The 11,838-nt window shown below is 53.0% G+C and overlaps 2 protein-coding genes across 2 annotated transcripts in view; both read right to left on the bottom strand.

Moving 5' to 3' along the window:
- The window catches only part of LOC109363874, an 11,332-nt gene extending 8,381 nt beyond the window's left edge, over positions 1 to 2,951 (bottom strand). The window contains exon 1 of the mRNA XM_019610339.2: positions 2,771 to 2,951. Within this exon, the coding sequence (XP_019465884.1) occupies positions 2,771 to 2,807 (37 nt within the window). The 5' untranslated portion in view covers positions 2,808 to 2,951. The remainder of the gene's footprint in view (positions 1 to 2,770) is intronic.
- Positions 2,952 to 5,861: 2,910 nt separating this feature from the next.
- The window catches only part of RUSC2 (RUN and SH3 domain containing 2), a 46,363-nt gene continuing 40,386 nt past the window's right edge, over positions 5,862 to 11,838 (bottom strand). Inside the window, 5 exon segments of the mRNA XM_019610336.2 lie at positions 5,862 to 7,222; positions 7,398 to 7,568; positions 7,855 to 8,827; positions 10,318 to 10,364; positions 11,377 to 11,482. Of these exon segments, the coding sequence (XP_019465881.1) occupies positions 7,042 to 7,222; positions 7,398 to 7,568; positions 7,855 to 8,827; positions 10,318 to 10,364; positions 11,377 to 11,482 (1,478 nt within the window). The 3' untranslated portion in view covers positions 5,862 to 7,041.

Here is an 11,838-nt window from a genome sequence, read left to right as displayed (position 1 = left end):
GGATGGCTGTAAACCCTCGGGGCAGCTCAGCATCACTTCTTCGTTCTTGCTGTACTCCTCCAGATCTGGTGCCAGATGGAGTCGTGTATCCCACTGGGGCCTTTGGCACGTTTCTGGCAGAGGTGAAAACGGGTTCAGTTAGGGTGGGAGCTGGTGAGGCGGGACAGAGCACGGTGGGTACCAGCAAAAAACAAACAAAAAAAATACTGGCCAAAAAACCCTGGTCTACATCATGGAAGGAATAAAAAGAGGAGAGCTGAGGCTCGGCCACGGCTGTTTGTGGTGTCATCAATAGACAGCTTGAGGAGATGTGGGATCTTGGGAGCAGGAGTGGAGCATGGTGTGGATGGAAGGTGCTCAGAGAGCTGTCACGTCTTCAGTGATATAAAATCCCGATTAGGGGTTTTGGGGCAAAAATCTCCAACCCAATTGCCTGCTTTGGGATGCCTGCCAGAACACAAGGGCTCAAGTGAGTCTCAGCACATCTGGTTGGCCCTGTATCACTAGGATGGAGCTCAAAGAGAGGATGGAGAGAAACACACAGCTCCCAGCCTGGTAGGAACTGACAGCATCCTGTGAACAGAGAAACTACCTTTGTAGGCTGTTTTTCACATCCTTACTGCACAGATAACTGCCTACAGGCCCTGTACAGAGTACAGGAAGGAGCCTGGGTGATGGTTCAGCATGGAAAATATGGTTCAGGTGTGACAAAGAGGCTGCACTCAACATGTGATGCAGACTGCTGACTGCAGAATGGTTGGTCTGTGTGTTTTTGCATCACCAGACACACAGTACTGTGCCGGTTTTCATGCAGTGATTAACCCCTTGTTGCCTCTGCTCCCCAGACACAAATGCAGCAGGTGTTTTACAGCAGTCATATGGAGCACCTGTTCCTGCTGCAGGACGTTCCAGGAATGTGGCAAAGCAGAGCCTGGCTTGCCCTTGGTGTGGATGGCAGGAGGGATCAGCAGAGAGTAGCACAGGGTTCACAGCTTCCATGGTGTCCCCTGGAGTTTGTACTCCCCCCAGGATTTATTCGAGGCCCTGTTTGAAATCCAGGTCTCCCTTACTCACATCTACAGTGGCACCAGGCACTGCTGCTACAGCTCTCACATGTCTGCCTGTAAGTCACTGCGTATCATCAAGCTCTGCAGGAAAACACCCTCTACAGGCTTGCCCACATCCCTTCTGAGGTATTAAAACCCCACAAAAGCAGTGCAGGAGGGCAGTCAGGAGACAACAGGACAAAGGAACAGTGCAGCTCGGTGCACACAATGCACCACACACCCCGACCACATCCTCTGCTGGCAGCTGCTCACGGTGCTGGCAGTGCTGGCTGTGGGGCTGCCTCACCCCAGCATTGGGATGCTCCTTATGTCATTTCGTTTCCTCCACACTACCCAAAAACTGTGGCCCGAGGTTGTTCCCCACTCTTTCATTGTACCCTCCATGGTTAGGGGGGATGTGCAGGGACCTATGCTCCCTTTGTTCTCTATCTCTTCCCAGAGGGTCTGCCCTACTCCACTACCTCTGGCCACCACATGTAAGATGGCTCCAGCAGGGCCCCATCCTGACCATCCCCCTCTCCTGGTCCTCTGTGATGCAAGGATCCTGACACCAGGGGGACCGTGGCACTGGGTGTGGATGTGCACAAACTGAGGATGCAGGCAGAGCTGCTGTGTTTGGCTGCTGAGCACTCGTGTCTCAGTTCCTCTTCTTCACAAACACAGAGGTGCAAACTCAGCAAACACCATCCTCACCACAGGCAGCTCCTGGGACAGGCAGGTGACGTAGATGTGCAGAGCACGCCATGCAGTCACCAGCCACCATGTCCCCACTGTGTCCCACAGCTGTGACCCGGACTCTACCTGCCCTTATGAGCTGGGCAAATGAGCTGGAAAACCACATATGGGCATAGTTACACTCTCTGGCCCACCAGGACAGTTTGAGCATGGGGTTTGGGCATTGCAGGCAGGGAACATTCACTGCCACCGACTTTACCCCCAGTGTTGCAGTGACAGCGTGCTGTGCTCTGCTCCCTGCAAGCATAGGGCACTCCTCCATTGCAGTTCCTCTGTGCCGCACAGCAGGGTGGGACAACGTGCTCATTTAACATTTTTTTGTCATCCAGCTCTGGCAAGGTCTGTACAGAATGAGTCTCCAGGTCAGACAGATGCAGAAAGCAGGATGATGGCCCCTGGCCTAGCCTCTGGATGGGTCCTCCACCTCCTGGGAACTCAGATTGCTCCTGAACTACAGAGACAACTTGAAGGTCTCTGCTGAGACTAAATATCAGCCTCACATCCCAGCTTTGCTGGCAGATGTTGGAAACAACAGAACAACCCTGATCCGCTCATAGAAAGTGAGCTGTGTGTGGTGCTCCGCATTTCCCCCCCATGCCAGGCTGCAGAGCTGGGGGTGGGCACCGTGACTCTGTCTCATGGACCTGGAGAGCCCCCTCTCCTGGGTTTCCCTGAAGGGTCCCCAGATCACGGCTTGGGCACCCCGTAGCCTGTACTAAGAGCAGCCTTTAGGGGATGTCACTGCGCAGGGGGAATGGCACAGGGAAAAGCATTTATGTGGTCTCCTAAAGATAGCAGCACACAGCTCACGGCAGCTCGACCCCAACTGATGCCCATGTATCACAGGTCCTGCTGTGAATAACACCTCTGGCCCTTCTGCGTGCTGCTCATGGTAAAAATATGCAGCAAACGCACAGCAAGCGAGCAGTGAAACCTCCTTTTGCCGGGGGAGAGCGGCCATCCCTTACCTGGATACCAGGAATATCCTCTGTTGTTGGGGGGCATGTTGTTCCGTCCCCAGCTCTGCCAGCAGAGTCACTAGGACCAGGAGAAGGGCCCACTGCGGGGCCATGCTCCCTCCTCCCCACAGGCAGCACCTCTCAGTGCACCCGCCTGACTGCACGATGTGTATGCACTGGAAGGAAACAGCTGGGCAGAGCAGTTGCTTGTGGTGCAAGAAGCTTCCTCATCATAGAAGGAAGCTCTGCCAGTGCCAGAACTGCTTTCTGGGCAGGCTGCATGCCCCTTTTGCAACCTCGTTGCTCCCTGAGAACAGATTTTAGGTGCTGTGGTGGGAGCAGCTGCTCTCACAGAACCTGGGCATGCAGGAGGACATGTGAACAGCGCTGGTTCCTGGATTCCATTCTAGCAGTGAAGCCATGTGGAGACTGCATCAGGACAGCCCTCCTTTCAGTGTCTGTCAGTTTGGGACAAACTGAGGAAAAAGGACACAGGATGAGCAGTGAGCTGGCTCTGATCCCACGGGCTGGAGAGCTGAGGCACTGTCTGGGTGCTAGAGTGTGGGCTGGAAACAGGTGACAGCCCCAGGGGCACAAAGCAGAGTGATTCAGGCTCCGAGATCATGTCTGCTGTTTCCCAGCAGTGTGCAGTCCTCTAAATAATCCTGAAGAGTGGCTGTTCCACCTCTGGCAGCAGCCCAGACTTCACCCCTATCTGTCTGCTGGTGCTCTGGGCATTTTCAGCGTAGAGATGCAAAAGCAGATGGCATCAGTTGGCATAAGTTCCTCATTTGGGGAATCATTGGAAAATAACGAGGGAAATTCCACATATCAGAGAGGTCCCCCAAAAACCACATCCTCATGTTGCTCCCAGCACGATTCATCAGCCCATCATTGTGCTACAGCTCAGCCTCTCCAAAAGCCCTTCATTACCCCATCTGAAACCTCACGTGCCACGGAGGAAACATGGCTCACGCTATCAGGAAGTTCTCTACTTGCTCATTCACTCTCTCATCACAGCACTTCTTGCTACAGAATTGGGAAAATTCTGAACTTGAGCACAACTGTGCACTGCTTCCCTTCCTCCCACCATGGGCTGCAGCTGCGTGTTATGGACACACAAGGCAAAGTCCATGGTGCCAAGGCAATGTGTGGACTGATTTCAGCACCTGGGACACAAGCAGCCCTGCTTTGTTGGGCTGGCAAATCCCCTTCCCATGATACCAGCCCCAGGTGCCTCCCCACGCACTGGAGCTGACATGGGGACTGCATATATCTTAGCATATACAGCAGCTGCAGCCTGGCACCAGAGCCTTCCACTATGAGGTCAACTCAAAGAGCCCCGTTGCTTTTCGTTGAGGATGATGTCTTCTCCCCATTCTTCATGCTCTGAGTTCCCAGTAACGCTACAGTCTTTTTTGGGGCGACAGATTTACAGCTCTCAGAGTGTCTGCTAAAGGATTGCTGGCTGTTCCTGCAGGTTCCTTGCTCTATTATCTTACTGAGCTTTGACATCCTATCTGCTTGATGCTATTTTGTGCCACTCGGCTGTGACCTTTGCCCTTAGAAGATCACTCTCTGTTTTGAATAGCCTCTTGCCCTGGCGGACTGTCTTGCTGGCTCCCCTCTGCCTTTTGCTACCAGGAACTCAGAAAGGCTGCCCTACATCTTTGTAGGCTGCTGGACATTCTGTGACCACATTGCTTCCTTTAGGGAGATCTTGCCTGAGTTTCCTCACTGCATGCATTTCCCCTTTCTGAAGCTGAGCAAGAAGCCACTGGACTGTTCAAACATTGAGATGATGCAGGGTCAGGGGTACAGAGCTCACTGCTGGGCAGCTCTCAGTGGAGACCAGACCTCAGCTCCCCATTTTCCTCCCAAGCTTCCCTGCAGGATGCTCTCAAGGACACTGTGCCTGTGTGGGGACTTCAGGATGCTCACAGCTCTGCCCTGCAGTAATGTGTCCCCTCAAGCGTGGTGGAAAGGGGAAGCAGTGCTGGGTTGTGGCAGCCTCCCATGGGCCATGCTACCACAGAAGAAACCTCCTGAGCCTCGTTGTACTAATGGGGACATTGAGGCAGTCTGTGAAGGGCCCGATGAAAGATAGCCACATGGCAGCCGTGTGCTCAGCACTGGGACTGTCCACCCTGCCCTGTGAGCATTCCAGCCCATAGGGTGCTGGGACTGGATGCCTCCTCTCTTCCCAGGATCCTGCAGCCACCCCAGGGAGCTGCTGCATTGTTCCCAGCAGCAGGGATCCAGCTGTGGCCACAGCCTCTGCCACACAGATAAGCTGCATCCTGATGGCCCCAGACCATGACTCCTTCCTGGGATAAGCACTGGCTGCAGAGGACACAGTCACTCTTGGGTCAGTGTCTTTGTGCATGGCTCCCTGTCCAGGCTGACCCACCAGCGGGAGGCCTTCTCAGCCATCCACCCTTTTCCATCCCCACAGGACTCTGCTGCTGCTTTCTTTCCTGCACAAACTCCAGACCCCATGGTGTTGGTCTGAGAATGAGCTTCAGCTCTCAGAATGCTGTGCATGAGGAATCCATCAAAACCCTGCCCAGCCATGGCCACACAAGGGAGCAGCCCAGCGCAGGGCATCACAGCCATGGGGACATCCCAGTTCTCAGCACTGCAGGGTGCTGCTCGCTAGCCCCAACCTGCATGAGGGAAACTACCTTCTGCCCTCTCTTTGCTCTTCCATTGATGCTATGATCATAGCTATGATGCTCTCTGCCCATGCTGCAGGTTGAGCACAAGGAAGCCATATAAGGAGCAGAAGTCCCAGCTCTTCCACAGCCCCATGGCTGAAGCTCCCACCAGCCACAGCTGAATCACTTGTGCTGCCAGGGTAAGAACTCTCCTGGGCTGCATGCTGGCTGGGGGGGACATCCAGCTGCATCGCCATCCCTGGGTATATAGGTAGGAGGAGGAAGGCATGCCAGCCTCGGGCAGTGACCTATCTCCTAGGGGAGCAATCTGTCTTACTCTGAAGGTCAGGTGCTGGCTGTGGCTGGAGACAGGACAAAGCATAGGTACCCTTCATTCCCTTCTTGTAAACAGGGTGAAATGACAAGGCTGCAAAACAAGGGAGCTCAATCAGCACCTTTTTATTAATATGCATCATAAATAAAGAAATAAATAAAGGCGAGACACCTCGTTCTAACAGGGAAATACAAATTAAATATGGTGCAACGTCCGCTAAGCGATGTACAAGCAGGAGGTAACCTTGCAAGACCAGGGCCCCTCGCCATGGGGAAGCCAGCCCAGGCAAGACACCATGAGCAGCATCCGCCTGGCCAAGGCACCAAATACTGGCACGGACTTTCGCTAACACTGTCACTCACCCAGTGGCAGGTGAGGATCCCCACACCACCCAAGAGCATGGCAAGGCAGGGACTGACTGACATTGCCTCTGCTGAGGAGCCCTGGACTCCCAGCAGCCCCTTGTGTTCACACGCAACACTTATCCCCCAAACTCACACCACGGGGAGCATTTCCTATCCCCATCTCCCCCGCTGTTTCTGCTGGGAGCATGGCTCCCAAACCCCAAAAGCATCCCATCCCTAGCCCTGTCAGGGACCCTGCCCTCGCCCCCCTTCCCCTCCCCTCCCACTTTCCCTCCACTGAGCACCTCAGGGCATCTGAGGTGACCTGCTCAGCATGGAGGGCACATCCCCACATCACCTATCTCTGCACAGGGTGGCACTACCTCACCTGGACCTACATCACACCGAACATCCACGTGCCTTCCTCACAACCCCACGCACCCTCGCTCTGCACACACACACACACCCCTTCCCTCCCAAGGCCGAGGCCGGGCAGCATTGGCAGTGCACGGTGCTCCCACCCCAATAACACTGGGGTGCTGGAAGCTGCACGGCCACCCCTGGGAGGGGCCATTCTCCTGCACCCTGCAGTGTGAAACTGAGCCAGTGCTGCTCTGGCAGGGATTGTTTCGATTCCTGCTACATACAAACCCACCACCTATGGGTGCTGGAAATGGCGTGGGGTGGAGGGGACTCTAACGGTCCCTGGTGTGGCTGCATGCACGGCAATGCCTGGCAATACGAGGTACAGCTTGCAGAAGGCTCCATGGGCCAGTTTGGCCTTTGGCAGCTGCACAAGGAGGAGCAAGAAGGAACCACCTACGGTTACTGTATTCTGTAATGGCAAGAAAGGTAAGAAACTAGCAAGAAGCTGTGTTTGCTTCTCTGGGCATCCTCAGAGGAGCCTCAGCAGCCCATGGTACTGTGCTTGGCCTGTCAGCCACATTAATAGTCCTCGTCCTCCGGGTGGGTCACGTACATGATGGGCACGAGTCCCTTCTCGGAGCCGAGACTGCACTGCAGCCAGTCACCATCCACCTTGGAGATGACCTGCAGGATATCCCCTTTGTTGAAGCTCAGCTGTCCTTCCTCGGTGGCAATGTGATGGCAAAGAGCTTTCACCTCACTGCGGGCAAGAGGAAGGGAGAAAGGGTGAGATCATCACAGCATGCTCACCCCACTGGAGTCCAGGGACCACAGTGGGATCAAAAATAACCCTCTGCCTCCCTCCCCTCTGCAACAACAGGCAGAGCTATGACAACTTCATCTCATTACGGCCCCAGTCACATGCCACCACTCACCAGGGAGGACTGGCACACAGTCCCCGGGCTGGCTGTGGTGCAGGTGACACTTCAGGAGGCTCTGGCTGGGTGGGTTCTGGCTCAGGGGCTGTTTCTCGCCACATGCTTGCTCCGACCTGGGCCACCAGCTGGAACACAGACTTGTCCAGGCTCAGCCAGCCGGAGGGCAACCTGCAAGGATGAGACAGAAGCAGGTTGTGGTGAGGAAGCCAGTGTCTCATGGTAAAGTCATGCCTTAAGGGATCTGGATCACACACAACATACACTGCAGTCCCCAGGCTTTTTTCATTCCAGGAGATCCAGCAACCTCTAGATACACGAGGTGTTACAGATCTCTCTATTCACACACTACCTTTGATGTGTAGCCCAGCAGTAGGCTATTTGCCTGACTCCCAACCATACTGCTGCAGCTCCAGTTTAACCAGCCCCTCCAGTCCCAAGCCACCTGTGTTCCTACCTGTTAGGTTGCCTGGGCTCTTTCTGCACCTTCCTGGATCCAAACAAGTGTCCCCACTTGATGGGCTGGCTGCCCTCTGATGCACTGGCACTGCTCTCTTCTTGGGGGGCTGCTGCTGCTCCCACTTTTAGCTGAGTCCCCATCTCTTTCTCCTTGCTGCGCTTCAGCTCTGTAACCACTGAGTCTGGGGGGCTGCCCATCCAGAAGGGCCAGCTCCGTTCCTTAACCTCTTCACCCCCTGGCACATGCTGGGGCTTCTCCGGTGGCTCTTCCATAGTTTCAGGGCTTGGCCTTCTGGCAGCCTTGGGCTTCTCCTCCAAGCTGCCCTCAGCAATGTGGCACGCTTCTGCTCCCTCCACTACCCCTTCACGCGGGGGTGGTGTCTCATGGGACTCAGCTGAACCAGGCACGCCGCTCAAAGCCTTCTTCTTTTCATAACGGATGAACTTCGAGCCTTCAGTTGAGCCTTCAATGTAAATCTGAGAGCTCTGCATGAGCTGGTACCACCAGCCCGCCTGCTTGTCCTTCTTCCCTTCCCACATGCTCTCTTGCACCTTCCTTCGTTCTTCCTCTCTGTCCCCATCTCCACAAGAGGCTCCCACTCCCTTGACCCTCTCACTTGCAGCTCGCTCAGGGCTGTGGCCTGGTGATGTGCCACCATCTCTGCCACCAACTTTGCATGCTTCAGGGGCAGTGCTGCAGCCATCGGGATCCTCGCTGCTGCCTCGTGTCCTCATCAGCTGCAGGGTGGAGTGTGCAGAAAGCAGCAGGTCCTGCTTCACACGCAGCAGCTCCTTTTGCTGCTGTTGCTCTTTGCCCATCTGCATCAGGTGGTGCTCAAAAAGGAGGTCCAGGTTGAAGGGCAGCAGTGAGAGAGGCTGCAGCAGGAGCAGGAGCTCCTCAAAAAGAGGCTGGCACACATTATGAGACAGGCATAAGAAGCCCACCGGTTGGTAGTGCGCCAGGATGATATCTGTGGGGCAACAGACAATGATTAGATGAGAGGCCCTCAAGACTTTGCCAAGCCACCAAGAAGCTACTGAGCAAAGGAGCTGAGCTCTGGTTTCTGATCGCATCCGTGCCTGCAGTGTGAGACTCAATACTAGGTCAGGGAGCAAACCAGTTAAGATCCTGCTTCCTGCAGCCAGTATCTGCCTGCCAGGTGACCCATTGGAACAATCATGCTGTCATAGGGTGCAAACAAAAAGCACCAAAGAGAGTCTGCACACTAAGATTCTCTTCTTCCACCTCCTGGATATGAAAGAGAAACTGCAGATGTGTGTCAGTACCAGTGTCCTGTATAGAGAAAGGTGCTGGGGACAGCAGAATGCAGCCTTTCCAGGGATCTAGCAGTGCTCAGCTGTGGATCCTAACAGAAAATGGACTAGTATTTATATTTGCAGCTATCATCCTACACTTCTTTTGGCTGCTTCCACACTGCTGTGCCACTAGCTTTATTGTCAACCATCATTCCTAGAAACAGAGTTTGGCACAGGATTTGTGTACATTTGTTTGCAGCGAGACGACAAACGTGCACTGCAGACAAGATTTGCAGCTTATCTGCACACCCTGCGCCTAGCCTTCAGCAACCTAGTAGCCCTACCTCACACTTCAGCTCTTAATGTGGCTTGCATGAGACTAACCCAGAAGATTTGCAAGGGTAGTATTCTGCTTCAGAAAATCAAAGCACCTTCTCTTGTTACACTGCTCATACAAAAAGTACTGATCCAAAGAGAAGCACTGACTACACGAACAGATCTGAACAATGTCTGCTGTCAGCCCCCAAACCTGACAGAAAATACTGGACTGGAGTTAATGCCTGGGCTGAGCATGCACTGAGCCAGCAGCACTCTCAGGGAATTCAGCATGTCAAGGGTTTCTGCTTCACTGTGCACTCGTGCTGCCTCTAGGCTTCACGCATCTACATACTTCAGAAACACTTCCGGTTAGAAAAAAACACAACAAAACCCAAAACGAAAACACCTCCCAGACAACAAATACATCGAGGAAAAACTGCTTTTTCTTTGACAGAAGGTTTTCCTTTCTATTTCCCATGCTTGAAGGGTTTCAAGTTAAATGCTTGCAGCTTCATCCCTACTCAGTACTCTCAAGCACTTGGCAGGGGACACTTGGTAGGGCTAGACTGATCTTGAGAGTAGAATGAGCAATCTGTATTGTAGGCGGTAACCCTGTGTATCGGCTGCATCAGGAAAGGACACAGTTACCAGATTCTCCACAACTCAGGTGGAGGAAACTGCATGGAGATTTGACTTCCACCTTCCTCCCTTTAGCTAGGCAGCCCTCCAGCAATATCTGCACCAGGACAGCATACAGTATATTCCTTCAGTTCAGAGCAGGAGGGAGCAGCACGGGCTGAGAAGCCAGCAGGAGACAAACACGACACAGAGCTTAGATCTCTGCTGCGTGATGTTTTGGTCCTTCCTGCAGCGCACAGCCTCTTACCTTCATGGTTATAGAGATGGTTGAACCAGAACTCCAATGACCGGATACTGTAGGAAGAACACACAGTCAGGGAAGGAGAAAAAAAGCATAACTCGACTCAACCCCTTCATCCTTGCTGTTCTAGAAGTGTGGCTGGAAAACGGCATTTACACAGCATAGCCCTGGGAACGTTAAGACCTACAGAAATGACTGACCACCCAGCCTGTCCACATCCTATTTGCTTTGCAATAAGACACCATGCAAATGTAACACCTAACAGACAAGCTTCCACACCACTTTGCTTCTGTGCCTTGGCAGAGTTAAGTTTTATGAGAAGCGTTCACATAGAAGGGACAAACCAACTACAAATATGAGATCACTGCATCAAGCTTGAACCAAAATATGCTGGTGACCTGTGCCAGGAGAGCTGGGCAAGCCTGGGTGGGGTGAGCAGGGCAAAGCTTGCCCTTAGGGACCTGCCAACATTTGGAGATGTTAGGGGCTCTGTTGCCAGTGCCAAAAGTCTTTCTTATCATTGCAGACAAGCAAGGAAATCCTATCCTAACAGGGCTTACCATGACACAGGTACAGAGACAGAACTCCACTGACTTTTTGTCTTTAAAACTGAGTGTTATGTTACACTCCTCATCCAGTCAAGAAGGATCAGACTTGAGTCCTGTACCAGGGCTTTCAGAGAGTTATGCATTGGGATTCACTGCAACCTCAAGAAGCAGCAACACAGGGATTTTCAGGATCAATTTATGCATACGTTATGTTTATCCTTATGTGAAGCCTGAGAGACTCTTTGCATCTAACCTTTTGGGGCCAGAACAAGCTGACAACGTTATTCAGTGGGCTACAGCCAGCCCATCTCAGCCTCGGCCTAGTTAGGGTAAATTTTAATCTCTTTGGAGCTCCCTGAGGCTCACAGCTTCTAACTTCTCTAATTTACACCTTGAAGAGCTGCTTCCCAGGTTTCCTAAATCTTTTCACTGGCAACTCTGCCTGCTTGCAGTTAAAGAGCAGCACCTGCTGCCAGCCCTGGTCAGTGCCATGCAGTCAGCCCAGAAGTATGCTTACTTGAGGAGGCCAAAGATGAACGCATTGAACCGCATGGTGTGGTTGGTGAGCTCCGTGTACTGGCTGATCTTGCTATAGAGGCTGTGTAGCAACTTGGTAGAGGGGCCTATGGTAAAAAAGTGAAACATTAGGATTTGTTGTGGTCAAAAAAGCCAAAATAGCATCATGAGGTGCAGCATTCAGGCCAAGACCGACAGCCCTCCACCAGTCATCAGGATAAGTTCATTCCATTCCAACATCCCAGCTCTACATGGGAGATGGGTCAAAATCCAGGTGATACTAGCAGAGGGTGTGGGTGTCATGGGCATACCTGAGAGCAACAACAAGTAGTGTGTGCACATTTTCTTACACATTGGCTAGCTCTGCTTTATACCTGTAGCTGTGCAGAGCTAAAGATGAAGGTATAGAAACAACCTGGAAACTCAACCTCCTTCCCCCAGAAAGGAAATTCTTTTTTGTTTT

The sequence above is a fragment of the Meleagris gallopavo genome, chromosome Z (assembly GCF_000146605.3).
Source record: "Meleagris gallopavo isolate NT-WF06-2002-E0010 breed Aviagen turkey brand Nicholas breeding stock chromosome Z, Turkey_5.1, whole genome shotgun sequence".
NCBI lineage: Eukaryota > Metazoa > Chordata > Aves > Galliformes > Phasianidae > Meleagris > Meleagris gallopavo.
The sequence above is the reverse complement of the archived record's forward strand: the minus strand, read 5'-3'. Positions and strand labels throughout refer to the sequence as shown.